Source organism: Gouania willdenowi, chromosome 1 (genome assembly GCF_900634775.1).
Source record: "Gouania willdenowi chromosome 1, fGouWil2.1, whole genome shotgun sequence".
In the NCBI taxonomy this organism is placed as follows: Eukaryota; Metazoa; Chordata; class Actinopteri; order Blenniiformes; family Gobiesocidae; genus Gouania; species Gouania willdenowi.
The window spans coordinates 25,149,321-25,176,212 of NC_041044.1; the positions used below are offsets into that span (position 1 = coordinate 25,149,321).

General features: G+C 37.7%; 1 protein-coding gene across 2 annotated transcripts in view; it reads right to left on the minus strand.

Annotated features, from left to right (window-relative positions):
- Window positions 1-2,289: 2,289 nt before the first annotated feature.
- pik3r5 (phosphoinositide-3-kinase, regulatory subunit 5) overlaps window positions 2,290-26,892 on the minus strand; it is a 31,760-nt gene continuing 7,157 nt past the window's right edge. Inside the window, exons 4-20 of one of the 2 annotated variants that reach the window (XM_028444473.1) lie at window positions 22,357-22,496; window positions 16,188-16,288; window positions 15,918-15,986; window positions 14,617-14,755; window positions 14,032-14,101; window positions 13,015-13,189; window positions 12,245-12,413; window positions 12,063-12,131; window positions 9,945-10,843; window positions 9,736-9,861; window positions 9,459-9,590; window positions 9,242-9,335; window positions 5,820-5,896; window positions 4,900-4,993; window positions 4,714-4,796; window positions 3,534-3,646; window positions 2,290-3,403 (exon numbers count right to left, since the gene is read on the minus strand). In XM_028444473.1, coding sequence (XP_028300274.1) covers window positions 3,253-3,403; window positions 3,534-3,646; window positions 4,714-4,796; window positions 4,900-4,993; window positions 5,820-5,896; window positions 9,242-9,335; window positions 9,459-9,590; window positions 9,736-9,861; window positions 9,945-10,843; window positions 12,063-12,131; window positions 12,245-12,413; window positions 13,015-13,189; window positions 14,032-14,101; window positions 14,617-14,755; window positions 15,918-15,986; window positions 16,188-16,288; window positions 22,357-22,456 — 2,661 coding nt within the window. In that variant the 5' untranslated portion in view covers window positions 22,457-22,496 and the 3' untranslated portion in view covers window positions 2,290-3,252. Of the gene's footprint in view, window positions 3,404-3,533; window positions 3,650-4,713; window positions 4,797-4,899; window positions 4,994-5,819; window positions 5,897-9,241; window positions 9,336-9,458; window positions 9,591-9,735; window positions 9,862-9,944; window positions 10,844-12,062; window positions 12,132-12,244; window positions 12,414-13,014; window positions 13,190-14,031; window positions 14,102-14,616; window positions 14,756-15,917; window positions 15,987-16,187; window positions 16,289-22,356; window positions 22,497-26,892 lie in introns of both variants that reach the window. The other variant, XM_028444463.1, reaches the window with a different exon arrangement.

The window sequence follows — 26,892 nt, forward strand, 5'->3', positions numbered from 1 at the left end:
AGCCCGGGGGCAGACCACGCCCACTATAGCACACCAACCAATCAGAGGGCAGATCATACATGATTCAATACTGAAAGTGTTTAACTGGGGAAACTAGTCCCAGGCCTCATCTAAATGCATTTTCAGAAAAATATATTATTTTTTGGTCTTATAATGAATATTATATCTCACACCATGACTTCCTTATCAATAATATTATTATACTTTTTTATTTATTTTTTTAAATCCAAAAAGCAAAACACTCAAAAATCAAACCCAATTTTTAAACCCTTTCACAACTCATTTTTACAATAATTTAAATACCTTGAAATGCCAATAATAATAATAATAATAATAATAATAATAATAAAGATAATAATAAAGCAAAAAACTTGTTAAACATGATTGAAGAATTTACACAGACAGAGAATAACATTCGCCCCCTTTAAATCTCTAGATCTGTATTCTACTGTAACATTGAATTATCCCCCTATGTATGTATGTATTATTTGATTTTATATTTTTATTCATTTGTCTGTTTGTTGTTGTTGTTTTTCTGTCTTCATCTTGTTCCTATGTGTCCTATGGTTTTGACTTTAATATGCTATCATAACTATTGTTCTTTTCATAATTGCATACGACATTCCAGTGCCTTGTTATCTGTATATATTATATTCTAATCTGCACTTTTGCTCAAAAAAAAAAAAAAAAAAAGGTTTAACTGGGAAACTTGTGCTACCACTACTTACAGAATCTTCTCCAGTCACGTACTGTAAGTAGTTTAATTCTGTTTTTAAAACTATTACTTTTTCAACCTTGGGGTCGCCAGGAATTCAAATGGGGTCTCCTGAAATGTCTAGTAAATGATTACAAAATAAAACAATATTAAAATCCGGTTGTTAATTGTATTTTTGTAATTATTATTATTTTTTCAAATCAAAACACCACATGATATTCTATCCGTTCACTTCCTCAAATATGAATCTAGTTAAAGAAAATGTTGTGTAAAAACTAAATAGTTATTAAATATTTAAATACAAATAAAAATGCTTCATTTTTTTATTATAATTTTTTTCAAATTAAAACACCATCACGCAATCTCAAACAATTGTATTCTATAATTACAAATATAAATCTAGTTTAAAAAAATACAGTTGAAACGTTTAATAATAAAATAGTTAATAAAAAAAAAAAAAAAAAATATATATATATATATATATATATATATATATATATATATATATATATTTGTTATTTTTTTAGATTATTATTCTTTTTCAAATCAAAACTCCACACGCTGTATTCTGTTCTTTCACTTCCTCAAATATAAATCTAATTAAAGAAAATACAGTATAAAAATTAAATAGTCATTGAATAATTAATTAACAATAAAATATATTTTCTTATTTTTGTAGTTTCTCAGATTATTCTTCTTTTTCAAATTAAAACACCATCACACAATCTCAAACAATTATATACGTTCACTTCCTCAAATATAAATCTAGTATTAAAAAAAATACAGTAGAAACATTTAATAATTAAATAAATGGTTCAACAAATAATAAAAAAAATAAAGCAAAGAGGATCAGCTGTGCAGGCAAGACTGTGTTTGGCAATGAGCAGAGATTTCTGTGTGTATTACTATGTATTTGATATGAACTGATGTTATAATCACACAGGAGGTTGATCTCATAATCAGGAACATGAAACCACAGGAATTAAGTGAATAAGATGAGAAAAATTCAATAGAAACAAAAATAAAAGTATTTTTGGTGATTTATATGCTGCTTGATAATTGGTAAATGCAAAGTTTATGTTTCTTTATTATAATACTATGTAAGATAATCAGATATTTTGTTGTTTTTAAGTGTTCGCCTAAACCATGTGTCAAACTCAAGGTCCAGGGGCCAAATCTAGCACTTTAGAGCATCTGATTCGGCCCGCAGGAGAAATCATAAATTATTGTGTACATTTCCAAATAATTCAGCTATAGATATCTCAGTGCCTCCAAATACACAAATTCAATGAAACTCCCCCCAGGTTCTGATGCTATGATGGTTTCTCTTCTTCCATGCTCGTCCGTAGAGTTCACACATTTTATCAGCATTTATTTAATTTTATATTTCAGTTTTCACCCAATGCATTCCATTGTAACCTGATGGTTTCTTTTATTTTGTACAGGGAAATAAAAACAAAATTGTACATGTGATACAAAAAAACAAAAAAAAACAAACACATTTAATCAGAAAAGTACCCAATAATTTCATTATTATACATTGGTTAGTTTAAGCGCTTTAAATATACAGTGATACAAATGTAGGCTCTAATAGAAACATCCAATTTTACACAATATTTACAGTGACCAGAAAAAACTGGCTTTTTGGAGAGTGCAGGTTTTTTTCTGTTATACACAAAAAAGTGCATCCGCATCTGTTTTCAAGCACCACTATGTACAGTATAACAGTGTAACTTTGCATAGATTAAAAATAATAATCAAGTTTTCTTTCCTATATTTCAATTATTCAAATGACATTTTAGACCTTTCAGTCTTAGGATGGTGTTACATGTAAAATGTTGCAAACAATAGCAGACAACGCCCCCTAGTGGTCATTCTAAAACCTTCACTTCAAATATATATTTTAAGAGACACCTTAAGATATGTAGTACGAGAGTTTTTGTACATCTATGTATTTTCAATAATAATAAAAAACCTTAGATGTAATAAATAATGTGATTTGAAAGAATTTCTGATGAAAACGTTAAATTACCTAAAACTCAAATATTTGTACATCCATTAAATGCAGATTAACAGTCGATATTGTCCATGTCTGAACGATATGAGTTGTTTCATTGATACAATAACTTAAAAATATGAGCAAATTCACCTTGTTTAACCAAACTGTGTTCTAGTCACATTGTAAAGTCATTTTTACAGTGTTTAAAGAACTTGTAAAAAACAAACACATATTGGCACAATGACATACGTTTGTGGTTTTCTGAGTCTGAGATTTACCCGTGGGTGAAAAAAACAGTTCATAGTTCTAACACATCTGAATTTATGCTAGCTTTTTAGCCATGTAAAAAAAAATAATAAATAAATAAAAGTTGCATTTCACTGTGGTTTGAAGCTGTGAATTTGATTGTTTTCCTTAAAACAAAACAAAATAAAAAAAAATTGTATGTTGTGCTGTTCAAATTCTGTGTGTGGGATTAACAGCACAATAATGCAGCATATCGCTCCTTCCGATCTGTTCAAACCAGTAGTCACTGGTTTCACGGTAAAGCTCCACTAAAGGTGATGATGGGAAGGCAGAGAAGTGAGCAAAAGGTGGGATGGAGAGGCTGGATCTGAGCAGAGGGGTGGGATTTTCTGAGCTTCCAGTCTGTGGAATTATCTGGTTTGTAACACACCGTTATTTCACACCTGAGAGAGAGAGAGAGAGAGAGAATATAAAACAAATATAATGAAATAGTACTATGTAAATAGACCAAATCACTTCTTTTTTGATTGTTTGTTAGAGACATTAGAGAGATAAGTAGAGCCTTTTTCACACCTGGTAACACTCTGTAGTATCTTCTTTTCATCCTGGTCCAAACACACTGCAAAGGTTGTGTTTCCAACACCTCCAACCTGCATTTTGTCCCCTTTTACCTGGGTCACTGTCAGCTGCTGTAAAACAACACAACAAAGCAGAGATTATATCAGCTTTTTGTTTGTGAGCCTATTGGCTTCTACCTCTCCCATGCACATGTTATTATTATTATTGCTTTTTTTTTTGTTGTTGTATATTCATACATCCGAATGGATGTTTTTTTTATATTATTTCTTTTTAATAATAATAATAATAATAATAATAATAATAATAATAATAATAATACAACATAATGGCCGATATATCGGTTGACCTCTATTCTTGAGCACCAATTATGTCTTTTATTGTATTATTATAAATTTATTTTATTTAGATTTTTGTACATTGTTTCTCTTGTGTTAAATATGGATTAACTATTTAGTTTGAACTGTGTTCCTGTTGTATTACACTGTGTGAAAATTCTGATAGTTTTAGTCCTTAATGCTTTGTTTTATCAGTAATTATTGTTATTTGTCTGACTCGTTCTCTTTTTACATGTTGTATTCTCTCTGTATTTGAATAGCTTTTACATTCTAGGTTGCCTTTTAAAATCTTGCCAGGGACACCAGATGAAAACTAGCCTTTTTGGGCTATCTCTGGCTCATTTACAGCATGTCTGTTCATTAATGTGCATTGTCCCTTTTAAATAATCAATAAGTCAAATTCAAAATCTCCAAGGTGAAAACTTCTGTTTCTGTTTTCATAAGTTAGCTCAATTGTTAAGAACATGTAAAAAAACATGTAATTTTAAAAAAAAAATAATAATAAAAAATGGAAAAGTTGTATGAATAGTTTAATATTCTGAATAGGTTAATTAGGACTGTGAAATTCAGATGAAGTTAGTAAGTATTATTTATGTCAAAGTCTCAAAGCCGAAACAAAGACAAGCAGGTGCTTCCTGTGAGCTGTGGCTTTTAGTTCCTTCTCATCTGCCAACATGCTCTCATAATGAGACTGAATTGAGATATGAAGAAAACATTAAAGTCCTTATTTACAAAGAAAGAGTTGCAGGCCATGAATGTAGTGCTGCTGCTGCTGCTGCTGCTGCTTCTGCAGAAATTCACACAAAACCACAGACAAGGCGACGTCGTGTGCACTCTACCTGGTTGTAGCCTTTCTTGCCTTTGGTGTTCTGTCTCTTCAGGACCTCAGTCATAGTGAGCTGCAAGTACTCCATCTTTGAATCTTTGTAAAGAGTGTTTTTAGTGAATTTATGCCTTTGTTATAATTTGATGACGGTAAACAATGGTCGCACTTTGTCAACGAAGCTCAATAAATTCAAGCTTACCGAGCTCTTCAGGATTCCTGCATGCTTTTGTTACAGTTACTGATGTGCACACTTTGGTTTCTTTTTTCCAACGATTTCTTCCACTGATTGCCACCTGAAAAAAAGAAGAATAGATTTCACTCAATCTTTTCCTTTCTCTCTTTTTTCTTTTTTGCCGACTGAACTGCCAGTTAGTTTATAATATGTGAACCCACAAACAGAGCCCTGGTGTGAACGCAAAAACACTTTACTGGCTTTTTTTTAAGCTGAAACAGTGAATTAGTTCTCCAGGTTGAAACTCACACATTTACACAATAGGTCCTAAGGGTGAGTAAATAATAGTTTATCAGTTTTTTTTCTTTCATCGGTCGCTAACTCCTCCTACGCCGTTTGTCAGATTTTGACAAATAAGCTCTCGAAACGTTGAGAAAGTTCCCAAGATTTATGCTTGTACTTTTATCATTTGTAACTTTTAAACTTTTTGAGTTATTACAGTTTTTGTGAAACTGCATTGACATTTCAGCTGCGATTCCAAGTGCTAGGTTAGTGCTAATGCTAGGCTAAGGCTAAGGCTATTGCTAGGCTAATGCTAATGTTAAGTTAGTGCTAATGCTAGGCTAAAGCTAATCTAAGGATAATGCTAAAGCTAGCTTATGCTATGCTATGCTATGCTATGCTATGCTATGCTATGCTATGCTATGCTATGCTATGCAACGCGGTCCAGCACCTGCATCCTCACTTGAAATGCAGATATTCTGGTTCCAATTGTATCATCTATTCTCAAACTTCTGCAATCACATTGTTTTAATTCAAATCACAATTATTTCACTTGCATTCCCCAAAAACCATAATTCACTTGTGTCTGCAGTCAGTGTTAAAGCAAAGGGATTAGATTCTTGGAACAGACCCTTAAAGAACACAAGGATCCAACAGCTTCTTACCCGGTTGTAAACCAACTCCAACGTCAGAGGAACGGCTTCTCTTTCTCCGTCGATACCAAAGCGTTTACTGGCAGCACCTGCAAAAAGCCAAATAAACACAACACAGTATAAATAAATACACACAGAAACTTTATCAGAATACAGCAAATAAATCAGCATCAACCTTAGATTAGTTTGTTACAGTAAGTGGAGAATGGATAGATTCTGCCATATTCAACACAGAAAAGGATGAGTATAACAATAGCAGGGGTTAAATTATGGAACTGTCTCAAGGATGACATAAAACAAAGCACCAACATTAAGCAGTTTAAAAAGCTTCTTAAATCATATACTGTTTGTAAGTATAAGAAAGAAGAGAAATAATTTTACTTAGGACCATGGGCGGGGCCAAAGGGGTGGCCCAGGGTGACATGTGCCACCCCTAAAATCTGATTGGCTACCCCAAGTGCCACTCCATCCAGATTCATAAAAGACAAAGGAAATTGTAGCTAGTCATTTTTTTTATTTTTATTTTTTTGCTGAAACAGTGATACATTTACAACCTTAACTAATATATTTTCTTTTTTGTCAGGATAAACTATTTTTATGCTTTTAAAATAAATAGTCAGGCATTCATCACTCTAATCGCATGGAGATTTAAACCTTTATACATTTTTTTCTTTTCTTTAGATGTTAAACACATTTTGTTGCTTCAACATATACGGGAAATGCCTATGTTGCAAATAATTATATCATTTAAGGTAAACAGTATTAACTGAAATTTTAAGTGGCTGTTTTATTATTTGAAATTTAGTGTGCCACCATAACCGAGTCTGTGTCCCTGCAGTGCCCCCTAACCAAAATTTCCTAGACCCGCCCCTGCTTAGGACAGCAAATATATAAAAGATAATAATACATAAAATTATATAAAAAATATAATACTTAAACATAAAAAGTATATATTGTGATAGAGAATATTATTAATTTAAATATTGCCACACTATTTTATATTTAAAAATTAATTCAAAACATTTGTGAAGTAAATATTCTTTTTTTTTATTCTTGTCTGCACATGCTGTCAAAGGTCAACACTACAAGAAGTGCAATCATTATGAGACAGCAATGCATGTTTTGTTATTGCAATAAAATAAATTGATTTATTTTATTGCTTAATTGTGACCATCACCAGCCCTCCCTAAGGAAGGGTAAGAAATCTTTTATTAGAGGGAGGATATAAAAAGGGAGAGCAGTGTTACACCTAAGTGGAGAGGGAGGTGGAGGGGAAAGGGAGCAGGGAGGAGAGACTCAAGGTAGGAAATAGAAAGGGTGGGGAAGAATAGATTGTTTTACAGTGAGGGTGAGATGTGAAGTTGTAGAATATATTGTGCTTACTATGTTGCGTAATCAAGCCAGTATAGTGACAAGTGTGAAGCTTAGCTATAATGGCGGTGGCTGTGGACAGGGGGAATGAGTGAGTGGTAGTACCTAAAGCAGGTATTTGGGATTAACGTGTCTAAAGTTAAGCCCAGTATGAGTTTTATCCCACATCCCAAGGCGTGCCATTGCATCGTATACCAGTATATGTGCAAAAAACCGCTACCGCAAACCCAGGAACTGTCCCGGGCCGACAGATGCAGCCAGGCCAGCAGAAAGAGTGGGGGCCAGGGAGCCCCAGGCCACCCCCCCACGGCCGAGCAACCCCCAAGACGCCCCCAAGATCCCAGGCTGAGAGGCAGCCACCGCCCCCACACACACATCCGAGGAAGCCCCAAGCAGCGGAGCACCCAGCGCATCCCGCCACCGACCCCAACCCCCAACCCCAAGGCCCCCCGCCAGCATCCCGCATCCCCCACCCACGCACACCCAAGAACCCAACCCCCGAGGGGAGGGCCCAGAGAGCCCCCCGCCCGAGACCCCAGCAGCGGAGCCAAGGCCCACGCCCAGCAGACGGACAGAGCCGTGGCGAACGGGCAGCCAGCGGGCACTCGCCGGCGGGCCCAGAGCCAGCAGGGATCAGACCCCAGGCCAGAAGGACCCGGAAAGGGAGCAGCACCAAGAGCAGCACCCCCAGGGACAGCGACCACGCCCATAGTCGCCGAGGGCACCAAGGGGATGCTGCAAGTTGCCCCGCCGGCCCCCAGGCACACCAACCAGGCACCCCAGAGTGCGCCAGATGCCTTTCCTTGATGCCGCCCGTGCAATGAGCCAAAGAGCCCAGCCACACACTGCAGAGCCCGGCTCGCAGGGTGCCGCCAAGCCGGGGCCACCTGGTGTCGCACCCACAGGCATGGTAGGGCACTGCCCGCACCACCTGCCCCAGAAGACCCCCGCCAAGACCGGCCCGGCCAGCCGGACCCCAAGGGCACCAGCGCAGGACAGGGAACCCCCAAGGGCGAGCCCCCGGGCCAAACCTCCATGGGGCGCGCTCCCCCACCCCAGCCTACGTACAGGCCACAACCCAGCAAGACCGCACAGCCCCAGGCGGTGCAAGAACAGCAGCCCAGGCCCCGCCCCCCACCGGACAGCGAAAGCCACGGGGCAATGCCCCCCCCGGTGCAAGGGCGACCGGCGGCCGCCACCGCGGGAGCGAGGCACCCCAACGGCACACAACCGATGCGGAGCAGCAGCCCCCCACCATAGGCACAGAACCCACCCACCTGCCAGCCCGCAGATAGCAGGACAGACCTACCAAGCGGCCGATACCGACCTCAACCACCGGAACAGCAAAGAGCACCATCCCGGAGTGCCAAGCAACCTCGCCCCAACCCCGGCGCAGAGGCCAGCACCCACCAGCGCGCCCACCCCCACCTCGGCGCGGCAGGCCACCCCAGACCCACACGCCTCGAGGCGCGCCCCCAAGGCAACCAGGAGACGAGACAAGAGTGAAGTAAATATTCAATGGTATATTATCAATATTATGTACATGCATGCGTCTGTATATACTGTATGTATGTAATATGTATGTGTGTAAATGTGTTAACGTATATGTATATATGTTTGATGTGAATTTATAAACTGTATGTATAGAATTTTGTGCAGATTATGTATTGAATGTGTACTGTAAAACTAGTAACATTGATTTCCTTTTATATATATATTTATATATATATATATATATTGTGATATTATCTAGAGATCCTTGTTTTGTTTTGTTTTGTGTGATGGGGTACGTGTGGATAAGCTTTCGCTTCAACCTTCACCCTTTCGACTGATTAGTTGGACAATTGAGTGTTGTTTATTCTGTTTTTTCTGAAGACTATCGACATAAAATTCAAATTCAAATTCAAAATTCAATCTTAGCCAAAAAACTTTAAAATGTTGTGTGAACTCTCTTGATAAAAACAAAGGGAACTGAAATAAATCACAACACAGAAGTACCAAATGCAATCTAGACTCTGTCTTTGTGGTTATTATGTGTGTGCGTGTGTGTGCGTCAGACTCACCCATGGCCTTGACAGCTCTGGTTCCAGCAGTATGACCTAATTCTAACGAGTGGACAAACACCTCAGTTCTCTTTTCTCCACAAGCCAACGTTAACTGTAACAAAGAAAGAGGGCCATCACTCATTATTCCACAACACTGCTGGTATTATTGTTGTTAATAACTAAGACAAAAGTCTGATTTATCCATTTACAGGACCAAATATTTTGCATGTCTGACCTCAGCCTGGTAGAGCTGAATCAGGGCAGGTCGAACAGCATAACGGCAATAGTACAAAATGAGGTCAGCCAGGATAGGAAGGCGCTGCTCATAGGAACTGTCGTATGACTCCGACTCCGTCTTAGAGGTTTGCTGCCAAATAGAGTCCACAGAAGCAGAGTTTTTATTTATTGATTATAAATGATATCTATATGTACTCTTTGACTAATATCTTTGATTGTATTTCTAAGTTTTTCTGTGATTAAATAAGTAAATAGATGTTTGATACTGCATGTACCTGGCAGACGACGTCGGCAGGTAAGTTCAGGAGGCTGAACGTGTTTCTTTCGTACCAAGGGTCCAACATGCCCAGCAAATGAGCAATGTCATTAGTACTGTCTCCCACACCTGTGTGACCTGTAAACTGGTTAAACAAAAAATACACCATCACATCAAACCACAGACAGCAGTTGAAGTGTTTTGGTTTTTATTTTTTGCTAAACTTACATTACAACCTCCCTCTTCCTTTGAAGTCCCAGTTTGCTCCCCAATAGAAGACCTTCGACTCACTGATTCTGAAGAAGAGTGTCTTCTAACAGGTACAAAGTAGAACTGGAGCTTGAAAGCTTTGCTGAGACGTGGACAGATGGTTTCCTGCTTCCTCAGTCTGCTGTAGGCTCTGGCTACTTTACCCACCACATTATCAGCACCAAACACAACCACCTTCAGCGTAGTGCTCGAGCAGTCTTCATCACTACTCAGAATAGGCCTCCTTCGGAAGCACACGTGTCGGAGGGTTTGACTTTGTGGCAGTGGTAAAGATTCCAAACTTTGTAACTTGACTTGCTGTGGTAAAGAATAAGAACGATGTTCTCGTACCATGAGAAGGTCTCTTACTTCACTGTTTCCTAAGCTTTTGGCCCGGTAAAGTAACCTTGGGCTTTTGGGTTTGTTAAAGAGTCGTTGGAGATGCTGGCTGAGTCGAGCCGAAGCTTTGGCTGACTTTGGTGAGCAATTCTCTGCTATGTGCGACGAACACTCATCAAAATCATCAAAAAAGTCACTATCAGCTCCAGAAGTGATGGAGAAGAGGGACGGTGCGTAAAGATCTGAGGCTACAGTCAACGAGGAGAACATTGAGTCTTTGGAGCAGATGGACAGGGAGGAGATGGTGGAGAAAGTAGATTCACGATTGCTGGAGCTGTAGACAGATGGGAGCCTGTACGCTGAAGCAGAATCTTCTCCATTTCCCACTGCTTCCTTGTCTTCTTCCACAAACTCTGCCTGCATATCAGCCTCTGACACAATGACCCCGTCATCATCAGTATCCAACACGTCTTCCTCCTCAGTTGGACAATTAGAGGCCAGTTCCTCCATTTCATCCTCCAAAAGGGTGCTCAGAACATCTGAAGATGGAATAAACATTATAAGTGCTGTCAAACACAAGTGATACTCATCTAGCTGTGAATATACAATAAACATATCGAACTAGAATAATTGCATTTCCTGAAGAAAAAGCAAGTGAGGATGCAGGTGCTGGCCCGCATTGCACTGCATTAGCTTAAGCGTTAGCTTGCATTATCAATAGCTAAGTTTAGCGGTAGCATTACCTAGCATTAGTATTAGCCAAAATTAGCATTAGCTAGCGTTAGCATAAACCTCACGTTAGCACTAACTTAGCATTAGCCTAGCATTAGCATTAGCATTAGCATAGCAATGACCGTGACTTCCTAATCTTTTCACGGACCGGATGCTTTCAGATCCTTTCAACGCATGCGAGCAGTCTACGTTCACTTCCTTCACTCGCAATCTTTACGACAGAGCTGCTGGGACATGATATTTGAACGTAAACCGACCATACGACATATGTTAAATATTTTAATAGTACACATTTAAATATGTGACTGTTTTGTGGTGTCTTTAATTGTTCATTAAAAAAAAAATGGAAAAAAACACAATACACAACATTGACAATCAAAAACTAAACAGAAAATAAGATAAAAACAAAAATAAATTGGAATTCACTCAAAACATACATTTCTAATTCTTTTCGCATGGCAGGGTTTCAACCTTTTAAATAGTACAAAAATTGCCGTAATATTGGCCAACCGGATAGAGGCGTTTCGCGCCTGCGTTGGAAGGATCCGAAACAATCAGGCCCGGGTGTAGACAAGTCGCGCACATGTGTTGAAAGGATCTGAAAGGATCCGGTCCGTGAAAGGATTCGGTAGTAACAATGACATTAGCCTAGCATTAACATTAGGCTAGCATTAGCATTAACCTAGCCTTAGCATTAACCTAGCATTAGCATTAGCCTAGCTTTAGCATTAGCATTAGTCTAGCATTCACACTATTCTAGCATTAGCATTCGCCTAGCAATAGCATTAGCCTAGTATTGTCATTAACCTAGCATTAGCTACAGTAAGTATTAACCTAGCAATAGCTGAACATTAGCAATACGGTTGAAAAAGGTTGAAATGAGTTGAAAAAGTAGAAAAAGTTGCCTCCTGCATCCTCACTAACTAATGTGGACATGTATAGAATTTTGGACAAAGAAAAGCTTTGAAATGATAATTGGTGCTATGGCAAGTTATTGAGAATAAAATATTATGATGAATTCAGTACCAAAGTTGTCTTTTTCCCAGTGAAACATGTAACATTTGGCCATAGGCAGTGGAAGCGTCTGCAGCATTCCTGAAGAAAAAACAAAAGCAAAACAACAAAATGTCAAATATTATACCGGTATATACTGTATATGAATCAAAAGATACACGTCTTAAATCCCATGGTTACACATGTTCCCTCACCATTAGATGTTTTTCCATCAAAAATGGGAATTTTCAATATGCCCCGCAGTCTCTCAAGTCCTTGGATGACATGGTCACGCCCCTGCACTGGCTCACTCATAGACGCAGCTGTTTCCAAGAGGTCACATAACAAAGAGAAGACTTCTTCCAACTCTTTTACTGTCTTTGCCTGCAAAAGTCCGTTTGAAATCCTTTACTCATGTTGTGTTGGTGTCACATTATTAAATAACACCATGTCGAACTATAAATAAACCTTGTGTGAAACTTATTTTTAGTGAAAAATGTCATGCTTACACTTTATTAAACTATTACTTTCACATCATCTAATTTCTACCACTGCACTTTGAAAACACAGTTGGTTCAAAATGAAAAGACCAAAGTTCTGTTTTTAATCTGGTTAAGTTAAGATGATTAAAGTAGATCACTGAGTTCTTTGAGGCCTTTCCAAACTGATGCGTGGCCTTGCACTATAAAGGGCTTCATTGATTAAATCAGTGATTATTTTCTGAAGTTTTGCTAAAGTTTCATTTTTTTTACATGTTACTGTTTCAATAATTCTTCTTTAGTACATTTTTGAACACTTTGACCTCCCAGTTTCTGTGAAAGTACCACAGAAATATACAAATCCCTTTTTATTGCATAATTCAGGCAATTTAAAGGTTCATTAAAGCTTAAAATCTGACTCATGTAAGATATGCATTGCACATACTAAAAGTGTACAGTAGTATTGCATCACTAACTAGTAATCTATAGCAGGTTTGAACCAGTACCTGCAGGGCTGTGTGGATGCTATGAAGTGGATATTTGGTGCCTAAAGCGGACTGGAAGGCGTGTTTAATCAGGGTGATGTAAGTCTCTTTCTGTGGGTGCTGAATACAACTCAGCTGCTCAGCCACTGAGAGAAAGTCAGCAGGAACTTCACTTGGATTCATCAGCAACACGGTCCTGCAAGCAGCAGACAGGAGGCGTAAGTGTATGGAGGTAGAGTTGTGTCTTTATTATTAAAAAAAATAGAACAATCACTTCAATGAAAAAAAGAAATATTTTCGATCAAAGAACGCTTTTTTTTTTTAATGGAAAAGCTTTTTTTTGATTGAAGTCATCTTTTTGTATGCAAAAAAATTGGAGCCCCCAAAAAATTGCGTTAAAACACTTTTTTTCTTTATTTGAAAATATATTTTTTTTATTTGATTTTTTTTCTTTGATTGAAATGTTTTATATCCATAATGTATGATGATATACTATCCATAATATGGCCCAAATACAAAAAACCTTTTCAATAATTTTTTTTTAACTTTATTAATAAAAAACAACCTTTTCAATCAAAGAAAAAAGTGCTTGAAGACATTTTTTGGTCTCAAATATGTTTTTTTTGCATTTATACACTTTTTCTTTGATTGAAATTTTTTTTTATTATTATTATTGTATCTATATATATGATATTATTAGTTATTATAATATCAATATATATTTTATATACATTATTTATATTATATATATATATTGCTGCTGTTCCTGTACGTACTGTAGTGACTGGAAACAAACAGCAAGATGACATATATGGGTTTGATTGAGTGAAAAACACGCAAAGGTACATAAATGAAATAAATGTGTGATACTTCCATACACTAAACAGGAACAACAATTGATTTATGTGTGAATACCGCAATGTATAAATGACGCACACAACATTTCCATCTTCAAACCATTACAGGTTAAAGGTGTGTAAACCATTTTACAACCACAAACAAAAACACTCCCTATAGCTGCAGCTTGTGTGCACCTACTTGGTTTTTGGGCTCTGACAGGAAGAGTTGAGGCCCTGCTCCTCTCTAACCATCCTCTGAAAGGAGATTCCTGTGAAGAAATTAGAAATAATTTAAATGTTCCCAGCTCATCGCTATTTTAAAATAGCAATTCTCTGCAAAAAAAAATACAAGCGTTGACAAAGGTGATTCCGATACCTGCTGCATTCAATCAATGATCATTCAGGCTCATTAAATAACAGGAAGTCACATTTTTACAATAATGCATTTGATAAGAAACCCACCTATTTTTAGATAGCTTTTCCAGTTACTCACATATGTACTTATTTATGTTACTTCCCTTTGCAAGGGAACAGTTTCTGCTTTTTGTCTTGTAATTACCCAAACTATATATGCCCAGTGAGTAGCACTTTATCAGAAGTGGTACTCACTGATATTGAAAGCACATCACTTTTTTTAAACTTTTTTTTTTTTACTGTCAATGAGTGTAAAGTATAGGAACTTATTTAGAGCCCATCTCAACTGCCACTAGAGGGAGCATGATTTCATACAGAAAATAACAATTGCATGGTGTGTACTGTGACATGGCAGCTGATTGATATTTACCTGGGCATTTGGTCTCCAGTTGCAGAGTAGAAATGAGTTTTTTACACACGCTGCAGTAAGGCTCAGGCCATGTGAGGAAAGTCCAAAAAACCTCAATGGCATCTTCCAGTAGTTCTGCATCCGGAGGGCAGTGGGGTGTCTAGGGTTTCACAGACAGTAAAATATAGATTAGACTCCATCAATTACATATCTTTAATTACTTATTGATGTTGATTATTTATTTCTTGGTTATATTTTGCTATTCTTGTTTTCTACATCTTTATCTTAGCCATAAAAGCTCCTCTGCTTACACAAGTTAAAGAAGAACGATGTTTAGATTCTCATTGTGACAATAAGGGCATTCAAAGTAAGAGCTGCCAGTAATTGGTGCAAGTTGATCTCTTTTGTTGAATGGATTAACAGCATCATGTATCATGGAGTGCCTAAAGTTTTCATGAGTTTCAGCTAGAATCATGAGATATTTTTCAGTGACAGTTGCTATTTGGCTTTTTTTTTTTTTTTATTGGAGCGAGGACTCACTGTAATTCTACAAAATTTCCTCTGATGCAAACCAGAGAATTGTAACTTATCTGTTGGATTCCCAACAAACACATATAAGTAACTGAGTTGTAAATAGACCAGACATAAGCAACTGGCGGCCCTTCAAATTTTTTGCGGCCCCCAAAGCAAATCCCCAAAAAATTGGAATTCAAGAAGTTGGGAGGAGTATGAAGCCCAACATAATACACTAAATAACTTCCAAAACACACAAATGGGCAGTAAAATGCACAAAGTACACAAAATATGCCTAAAATACACAAAATGACTCATAAAAGACAAACACAACAACCACTTTAACAAACAAAATGACTGCAACAACACAAAACAACAACATGTTACAGAAGACACACAAACTGTTAACAAAATTACCCAAAATGACAGGAAAATACAGAAAACAAAAAGTGACCCTGAAAACGCACAAATTGACAAAAAAAAAATGCAGAAAAAAACAGAAAAATACACAAGATCAAAACAAGAACACACAAAAAACTAAACAAGAACTAACATAATAACCCCTAAATCACACAAAATGACTAAAAACTGAGAAAACATCTAAAACACAAAGATTTCATTTTTTCCCCATGTTAATGCTCTGATTGGTCATTATTCTAAATGCTTACTAGATTTTGTGGCCCTTGGATCAAATACAATCACATTTTTGTGGCCCTCGCTGTGATAGAGTTGCTCATCCCTGTTCTAGACAATATCCATGCAAAATGCCACAACTTTGGAAAAGCTCATCATGAAGATGTGCTGTGTACCTGCAGTAGTGTGGAGGAGAACATGATGGCAAGAGGAGCCACCAGCTCATACTGACACTGCTCCTGAACCTGATCTCATCCATGGGTGCAGAGGTCGGCAGATTAAAATAAGAAAGTGAAACAGAGTGATTTAGATTGTGAACAGTGCTAAAAAAAACAAACAATGACTTTGATTTTTTTCTTTCTTCTAAACTGTGATTTACAATACATGTGACATTATAATGAATTGAGTATCCGTTGATCCTTGATTGTTCTGCTGTGCCCTCTCACCTCTCTGGTCTTCCTAATGATTTGCTGTAAGAGGATGAGGAAGTTCTCGGGGTCTCTCTTCACCAGTTCCTCCAGGCTCCAGCGATTCATTGACTGGCCGACTAAACACATCAAAAACATACTTGTCAAGTTTTGGATTTGAAAATAAGGGAAATTTTCTGGTGCCCACTACCAGTCGTCCCACCCACTCAACCAAGCTCCAGTATCCCTTATATTTTAAGATAGGTGTACAATAAATCTAAAATACCCACTTGTCAACCACTTACTAAATACAATTATGTGATTAGAATCTGGTAGGTCGACCTTAATAAAAACATAAATGTGTATATGAAGCACGTGTTTATTTAATATACCTACAGTTTATGTACAAGTCAACACATTGCATATTTACTGTTAATTTCACATTGCTTGTCTTTAAGTTAGAAATTAACATTTTAATTTCATTACATATTTTCTGATAATTTCTCATGCTCACTCATGTGGTTCTCTGGTATTCACTCATGACTTATTAGACACATTTATTACAGACTTTACATCCTTTAACACTTTTTTAAAGCAGTGTATATTTGTGGTGCTTGTGATTGGCTGATTTTTCATGGTGACTTACGTGGTTCCTTCCGCTGTGGTAGACGTTAAAATCTCAGTTATTAATCTAACAGAATGTGTAACTGTGTCACATCCTGCTGTTCTTTAGGAAGATAAACTCTGTCACATTTTACAACATATTTACACCAGTTCTTTGTTTTTTTGCTGGAACGTCTTCATTCAGCATCTCTGCTCTGAGTTGTTTCCGGGTTTGTTGCCGCTGTCGGCACTAATCTCGCGAGAACTACCACTCAGGCCATTTCAGGAGGCAGTTCTCGCAAGGCTAGTGACAGCGTTCCGTTTAGTAAGGCATCTTTTAATTATTATTACATTAAAATACGGGATATTTACGGGAAAATACTAATACGGGAAGGTGGCGGGAAAGAGGAGTAAAATACGGGAGTTTCCCGGCCAAAACGGGATAGTTGACAGGTATGATCAGAAATGCAAAAAAACAACACGTCATTTTATTTAAAACTTTAATGTATAGCTTTTTCCCATTAAATAAAAAAAAAAATAGATGATGATTATTAGTATTTATTTTGCAGAAAACCTTATGTAACTTTTAAATATAATTTAACTTTCTTTTAAGTCCTCAAATACTGTATAACCATGGTTGTATTGATCATTTTGATGGAGTCTATCACTGGACTAACACACCCACACACACACAGGTAAAAGCTGAAGGCCACTGTTTGGATCTTTGGTTCCAGCCTTCCGAAAAGGCTAGTCAGGCATCACACTGATTTCACAACTCGTATTTGTCTTTTTTGGTTCTACTCAAACTTTATTGACCACAGTTCACAGTAGCAGTAGACCACAGTAGACCACAGTTCACAGTAGCAGTAGACCACAGTAGACCACAGGTTATAAACCTGAAACAGGATAAATGCTTCATCACATTACACATCACATCACACTCATCACATTAAACTTATCACATTAGTGCTAAGTGCCACCAACCTCCGAACATCTCTCCATGACGGTGGTGGTAGGCACGTTGGCATTCCTCTCTCGAGCCCTGGCAATGAAGAGGGCGGGAATAACCAAGCAGATCCTTATGTCCACGTACCACCCCTTTCTCATCTGGATACATCACATACCCAATCAAGTCAAAACTGTCTTCTCAGAGCGATCCGGTCTGCAATCCAGACCATATCTTCAGCCTTGAGATTTCTCTCTGTTTGGTGACACCTTTGCCGGATGAACGAGTTCGGTCCTGCAAGCTCGCTCCAGAGCTTATCAACTTCAGCTTGAACAGCTGACAGCCTCCGCCAAGAGTGGCTCTTTATTGGCTCCCGAGCATGTCTCTTTTTTTGGAATCCCACGTAAACCTCATTTTGGAGAAATGCATTAACGTCATCACACAAAGTTGGTCTGCCTCTGGTTTGCGATCGCATCTGGTTGGACAACACGAGAGTCTTCGGGCGCTCAATTTTCAGACTGGTTGTAGCCTCAGCTGTGGCTCTAGGCCTCCCACTTTGGTCTGATAGGGCCCACAGTTTAAGGGAGTAGCGTCCCGCTTTCAAGAGATTTTCCCCTTCTCTGGGGGGCAAACTGGTTGTAGCCTCAGCTGTGGCTCCAGGCCTGCCACTTTGGCCCAATAGGACCCACAGTTTAAGGGAGAAGCCTCCCGCCTTCAAGAGGTTTTAAACCTCTCTGGGGGGCAGACTGGTTGTAGCCTCAGCTGTGGCTCCAGGCCTCACACTATGGTCTGGCAGGACGGCGAGAAGCCTCTCGCCGTCGAGAGGTTTCCCACATCTCTGGTGATTCCCTGAGGTTCCCTGAGGTCTTTGTGGGATGTTAAGACATCATCCATGCGGCTGTCTTCTACCAGAACCCGGCGCTCTTCAACCTGGGGCAGATTGCTGTGTTTTTCAGCTTGGACGTAGGTGAGGCGTTTAATCTCTTACACCTCTTGCTACTCTCCTAGTGCCATTTCTTCACCTCCGGGAGTGCGACCACCCCACTTGCAGCCGCACCATTGAGGGTCACACGCCGCGTCAACACTGTCCGACTTGAACCATTCGAGGGCTTCTTTCTTGGTGATCGCGGTACCTTGAGGGATTGTTTCTTGTCCTTCCACCTGGGCCTTGCAAGGTTCTGACAGATTCACGACAATCTCCTTGTACATCCTTGAAGCTGTTTTCAACAAACATGCCAAGTGGGTTTTAGACCTGTTTACCTCCAGGTCTATCACTTCAAAGAGATCAGGGTGAGTTCCACTGATGGTTTTTCCCAGGGGACCATCTCGGAGGATGAGGTCTCCTACCTTCTTTATTGGCTGTGGAACCAGGCGACCTTCCCTGTGGCTAAACAATAAGTCGAACTTCTTAGGGCGGACTAAGTCTTGAAGTGCGACTTCTGGGAAGAATTCCTTTAGTTGCTGTGGCGTGACTGCCCGGCTCACCATTGCAATGCTTTTCAAGCCTAAACAGATGAGCTTATGCTCCACCACCAAACCTTTGGGATTTCGTACTCATAGCCTCAGAGTATACCTTTTGGTGACAACTGTCTTCTCCATCTCTCCAATTCCTTGGACGATCAGCTTAACGTTCTCGCCTTTGAGCGTAAGACGTCTTGCAGCTTCATTGGAGATATAATTAGTATCTGAGGCGAGATTGATTAAAGTACCAATAAGATTACCAGAGTTTGTTGTTGCTTCTAGCAGCATCATTACAACTGGGTATTCCTTCGGTTCACAGCCAGAGCACACATTGTTGTCGAGGCTTCTTTGACCTTTGTTCTCATCTCTGGAGACAGTTCAGCAAAAAGCTTCTCTTGCTTATCAGTCAGGCCAAATTCTCCTTGGTTTGCTTTTGCATCACTCTGCTCCATAATTTTTTGGCTTCTTCTTGTTCTGAGGTCTTGGACAGACTCGAACAGCCACTAAAAGCAATTGAACCCAGTGGCACTAACCTTTCTGACACTGGGACTTCTGTTTGTATTAGAATATTACTTTATCAATATGACTATTCCTATCTGGTTAGGATGTCCACCACACAGCAAGAAGGTCCTGGGTTCAAGCCCTGGGGTGGAAAATTGGGTCCTTTCTATGTGGAATTTGCATGTTCTCCTTTTGCTGTGCAAGTTTCCTTTGTGTACCGAGGCTTCTTCCCACAATCCAAAAAACACTGTTAGGTTGATTGAAGTCTCTATATTGCCCATAGGAGTGAATGTGAGTGTGAGCGGTTGTTTGTCTGTGTGTTGCCCTGCGATGGACTGGCGCCCAGTCCAGGGTGTACCCCTGCCTACCGCCCAGTGTGAGCCGGAGATAGGCACCGGCAGACCCCCGTGAACCTTAAATAGGGTCTGATTTCATTTGTCTTTTAATGCTTGGAATGAATCCAAGTACAAAATAGGATGTAACAAAAAGGTAGGCTGTATTTTTCAACAAAAAAGTAAGTTCTGAAAGTCAATAACAGAATATTTTAAAGTTTCTTTTAAACATGAAGATCAGATTAGCAGCTAAACTATAGCATTGGCAAAAAAAAAAAAATATATATATATATATATATATATATATATATATATATATATATATATATATATAAAATGCTTGGATTACAGGCGGATATATATATATATACATATATATATATATATATATATACATATATATATATATATATATATATATATATATATATGGTTGCACTGCTTGATGTCTGTATTAATGAAGAAATTATAACATCATCATTTCTGTGGTGTCATGTAAATAAAACAGTCAGACAAATACCTTAAAGCTTTCAGAGACAGATTGTGTTGACAGCCAGCATTAATTTAGTTAACATTTAGTCCCAAAGCATGATACAACATATAAAAAAGTTGAATATGAAGAACATAACCATCACATTACTTTTGCCCATCAATAGGATTTGTGTAGATCAGAAAGGTGTGGGAGGATTGTCTTGTGATTAAAATAAGATTAAGTCAGCGATGTTTTTTCTTTGAGAGGAGAGGGGAGCGTTACATTTATGACAAGATATATAGTATTGGCAAGGCAACATCAATTCTTTATGACTGTAACAGAGAAATGTAATATATCTTTTCATTCATCCAAAAGTCGTTGCACTAAAAAGAATACAATCACAGTTTTCTGTCAGGTGGAAAATTACAGCGGAAGCCAAAAAGGAGAAGTGTGTATTCTCTGTCTGAAGCCACAGAGATCAGAGAACAATCACATTCACAAAATATGTGAACAAAGGCCTAACTTTCCATCTGATTCAGAAGCAGCTGCCTGAAAAACATTTCCGAGGACCTGATGTGTGCAAAGAGCTCCTCAGCAGCAGCTGTTTCAAATAGCAGCAACAAATATTTTCCACATAACCTTTGTCTAACTCCTCCATTTCTTTATAGCTCTTTGACCCAGGAGTGCTATGAAAACGCAGTGAGATGTCTCCTCCAGGCCACACCTATTCACCCAGGAATAATGAATATGGATGAAAACAAGGAACAAAGCGATGTGTATACTGTATATTGAGCTGTGATGAGACTTTATCTCGCAACTACTGGACAAAGAAAAGTTCTCATGGGTGTAATCCTAGAAAACATACATACAATTTTCTGTTTCTCTTCCCTTAAATGAGTCAATACAAAAGTAAACATCATTCTGGGTATTTTAGCTCGTGAAACCCCGATCAGATTTGATAAATATCATAAATGACATTCTGTTTTCATTGCTGTGTGGGATTTGTTTTTACCTTCTCTACCTACTGTCTTTGATGCCTTTAAAACATGCTATGGTCTGTACCACTTCCTCCCAGCTGTCTATTCACACTTCAACTTCCTTTGACACCAATAATACACTCTTAACCATATCAGCAACAACAAGCTCACGCACACTTGCATGCAAATACAAACCACATGTTGGCAAAGTGCCTGTCACAATCTGTAAATTATAAGTAAGAACTGAACGAGTGTGACCTCTGTTGAAGTTTGACCCTATGGTCATTCACAAGCCATTTTTAAACTCGACATAAACAAACTGTAAATGCAAGTTTGAGTCATCTGACTGTCCGCAGGGATTCATGATTTAAACTGTCAAAACTTCACGTGTATCATCACCTACAGTATGAGTCATTTAACTGAGTCTATCTAAATGTCGTTTTCCTTCTGCTGTCACAAACAATTACAATGAATAACAGATAGGCATTTCTAAAGATGATCAATCAAGTCCATAAGGCTTTTTTCTAGAGCACTTTTTTGAAATTTGTTTATGTTGCTTGCAACAAATTATGTCACAATGAGAGCTGTCACAAAGCCACCGAGGAGACCTAAACATTCCCCTTAGAAACCACACTGCCACCAATTCACAATTTTGCATTTACATTAAGTTCATTTTACTATTATCTTTAGTTCTATGTGTCTAAAACTAAATTTATTTCAATTTCCATTGGTTTAAAGAAAAGAGAAAAAGTGAATAAAAGTTGCTCAATCATAATAAAAACAGATTTTCTGGAAAAGATGTTGCACTTTCCAATAACTGATTGAATTATTAGTGATGAGAGAAGTGCGTCCTAAAAATAAAGATCACAGGCTTAACGATTGGAATAACATGGTTAAGTATTTTCTAATATCTCACCGCTCCAGCTTTGTGCTGCCGCTGGGCTTCGTCTCAGTCCATCCAAACATCTGTTCAGAGCATGCTGGATCCGGTCCTCTGTGCAGGAGGTGTGCTGCATCTTCACCTCTGTGCTTTGGTAAAAGAGCAGCAGGTATCACCTGTGTTAAACACAATAAACACGTCTTAAATTCACGCATATTCTGTATAACAGCAAATGTATTTGTGATGACAGGGGAGGTAAACATTCACTTTCACGTGAAAATGAATCTCATTTAAAGAAGACAAAGAACCTCGATAGGACTTACATCACAAGGTAACAACACACTTTAACAGAAAACACACACTGCACACTGCTAAGACGCCAACAAAGCTGACACATGTTCTCACCCTGGGGTAAAAAAAACACAGTAAAAAACAAAAAAACATGCATGTTAGTGCTGGGCAAAAAAAAATCAAGGTAATCGATTTATCGAATTAGTTGATAAAAACATTTTAAAAAATTTTTTTTTATTATTTTCTTTAAATTCTTCCCCCCCCCCACACCGTTTTATCAGATTTTTTGTGCATTCTGTCCTTGTGGGTTACCGTAGTGCAATGTGAGCCAGCCCCCTCTTTGTTTACATTTGTTTACCCTTTGAGTAGGCCATATATGTGCCACAGGGATGTTTTATTTTTTATTCGCACTATGCTGAGATGCTAATGGCAGAATTTATTATTATTTTAATTGTAATTGTTATATGTAAATAAATATGTAGTTATCTGATTTCTTAATCAGAAAATTTAAGCTACTGTGAAGTTGCTGTTGCACAATTGTTTAAACCTTACTTACTTACTTACTTAAACCTGGGTTAAAGCTCGAAATCGTTGAATGACAGAACCTCATTTACTTTTTATTTTAGGATTGTTCTATGCATTTTAACTCTTGAGGACAATCACAAGAATAAAGTTGCACTTTTGACAATATATCTGATGTCTGCAGTCATTTCTAAGAGCATTGAAAAAAATAACAAAACGAAACTCGAATTTTTCTTTAAAAAAAATCATAGATTTTTAGGCATAATTGCCCAGCCCTAATGCATGTTGAAACATGGAAACCCACTAATAAATTAAACATTAACTTCAACACAAAATGGAATCAGAAAATGGAATTTCAATACTCTCACATTTGTGTTTTGGGCACTTGGGAAAGGTAAGGTTTAGAGGTCATTTTTGTTAGGTAAATAATGCATTTCTATAAGAAACACAAAGGAAAGCTTTGGAGGGATGAAAAGGTTAGAAACTTTAAATTCCTTTGGTACAACTGAAAGGAAAATATGAGCAGCAATAATGATGAAGGGCCATAACTTTTATTTTGTCAGGGATTTTATTTATGTATTTATTTTTAATTGAACCATTGCTTTTTTTTTTTTTTTTAGATTTAGACAATAGAATGTAACTCTATATACTGCACAATCACAACAGCTCTTAAAGTTGCCTGAAAACTCCCTGTTTTTTCAGATCCTGTAATTTAGTTTAATAATCTTTGAGTCCAAAGAGATCATTTCCTTTCTTTATAACTGAGAAAACTCTCTTCCTGAGCATGTTTGAGTTCTGTATTTGAGAATTGATTTTTCATAGAAGAAAACAAGTTTAAGTAATAATAAGTAATAAGTAAAAATAAACCCTCTCTTGACAAATAGGAAACTTTTTCCACAAAAATGCAGAGTGGACAAGTTAAAAATATGAAGAAAAGTCCAAACTTGAGGGGAAAGCAAATACTTCCCCTTAAAAAGAAGAAGAAAGAAGCACTGTTTTTTAAAAACATTTTTTTTTTTTTTTTTTTAACAAATTTACTAAATTCAAAGTTTGAGTGTCTGAGTGGCTTTCCTATCTCACTCTAATGTGTTTGTCCTTATATTATCTGTAAAAAAAAAAGAAGCAGTTTTATCATTATTAGTAATAATATTATGATATATATGAAAACCATGCCTCCCACAAGGGGTTTTCCATCAAATAAATTTTGTGTGTGTGTGTGTATTGACCTCAGCTGCAGAGGCGTGTGTGAGTGTGTGTTGGGTTCAAGTGCTGCAGGACTCCGGTGATTGTGGCTCTGACAGAGCTGGACAAGAGCCCAGTGAGGGTGGAAGGAACTAATAAGTTAGAGCTGTAATAAATTATGCGTCCAGGTCAGAGTTTATAGTGGAGACAGACGAGAGAATTACGATATGTAAACTTCCCAGGTCCTGTAAGGTAACATTCACAATGATGAATCAAATAATGCTGCATGAACATTTCTTTTTTTTTAGTATAATAGTTCAACCAGGGTTGGGGTCAGTTATAATTGTAAGTGTGTAATTTTGCAATTATGTTGCAATTATAATTGTCATTCAAATTTTAAAAATCCGTTGATGTCGTAATCGTAATTGACTTTGTAATTGTAATTGCCATGGAAATTCTATAAAAATTGTCAATTATAATTTGACACAAAACTGGGGACCCATGTTACGATTCTATGTATAGTTCTATGTAGTTAATAATTATTAAAATATGTTTCATATCAAGATTTACCACATTTTACCAGTTAATAACAAAATTAAATCGAGGGGTATAGTGACACAAAAAAGGCTTGGACGCACACACCAAAAATATGAAAAAAATATATTTCTGTTGATTAAGTAGGCTAACGAGGAATAATAAATTAGATGATAGATATATCGGACCAATATCCGATATCCGATCCGATCGGGACACCCCTACTAACTTTTATTAGGTTATTTATTTCACGCTCAGTAACTGTGATTAATTAGAACGTAAGTGTAAATTACTTTCTGAAGATAAAAAAATTGTAATTTATAGCAATTTCATTGTAATTGAACATGGATAATTGAAAACGTAATTATAACTGAAAAATGTAATTGACCCCAACCCTGAGGCCAACCTCCAGTCATGGACGATAATTTAAAAAATGTGTGGTAAGATACTTTACTGTAATACATTTACATACAAACTACAGGGACATTTTAATATTTCAAAAAATATTAAGACAATCCAAAAAAAAAAGGCACCAAATAAACACATAAATTTCGTATCATGTGCTTGTGTTGTCACATTTGTTTACGTAGAGCCAACTGCTTCAAGTCCATGACTCTGAGATGTTTCATCAGATATTCTGCGCACATCCTTAGAAGTCAACAAGTTCACTTCCACTTTTTTCAGGGTTAACACTCGAGGCAGCAATCAGACAAGGACAAGCACTTTTTTCCTGCGGTATGGAACAATACTGATAAATGTTTGCTTTTTCTTGTTTTATCAGCTTAATTAAAAGAGAAGAGGTTGGCCACAGAATGAACTCTGCAACGGTTCACAGCTACTCATGCAAAGACAGAAACACAGACAGAAAGCACATAAATGGGTGGAATTAATAACAAACAACAATCACAACTAGTCTTTTTTGGACTCCAGAGCATTTTTACTGGGTTTTTCTTGGTCTCGAAGTGGCCGAACTCTGGATTTTCCATCAATACTGATCTGCTATTCTTCAACTTCATTAATGTGATAATATGGAGAAACACATGGAACAGTTCCTCATTAATTAAGCTTAAGAATTGTACCTTTAGCTCACTGGTTGTTCTGCCTGCTTGGAAATCTTTTTGAGTTTGTTATGTGTCAGACGCCTAGTAAGAAAAACTCTAACTAACACTAACTTTAGGCCTCATTCACCTGACAAATAATAAACATGTTATTTTCAGACAAAATAATTCTGGACTTATCAGTGGCTTCTAGAGACATACAAGGATTTATTTATTTTTGCTATAATAAACTGTAGATTTCTGCATGTTGTGCTTTGAAAGAGCTGCAGACACCTTGTTTTGTATCTAAAAGAAAAAATAAAATTAAAGAAGGAATTTAACTATTCAATCTTGTCATGGTTTTGAAAATTTGATTTTTTTTTTTTGTTTTGTCTTCGTCTTGCCTCGTACAACATTAATAACAACATCCAGCGTTGAACCACCCACAATTCACTACAAACAAATAGATCAATGCCTGGGTTTCCTTTCAGGCTTCCCATCAAACGTCCGTTTCCTTTATTCAGTGATTGGAGTGAAACACTAAAACTCCATTAATCCAACCATCCATCCAACCACATTGTGACTGTGACCTTAACCTGTTCCACATTACCACGAGCATACCTTAGTGATACCTATTGTGCTGTATGTTTCCCTCTCCTTCCACCTCCTCTTAGGCTGTTTCCTATTTCTCCCACCGACCCCATTACCAAGTGCTTCCTAACAGGAAGTTGGCCTCCCTGCGTTGCTGAGGAAGCAGGTGCTTTATTGTTGTAGTGTGATCAGACTCTTAGATAGACTCCCACAGTCCAGGCAGAAGATCTGGGAATATGAGGCTGCGTACAGATGCCATGGTGTTCGCCCCAGATAGCTGATTATTAGACTTCTGCACACATCCATTCTGACTCCACTGAACCACAAACGTTATGTACTTTGAACATAAGAAAAACAAAGTTGATTTAATTTGAAACCTGGTCAGTTTATATGGTAAATAAACCGATCTTCTCCC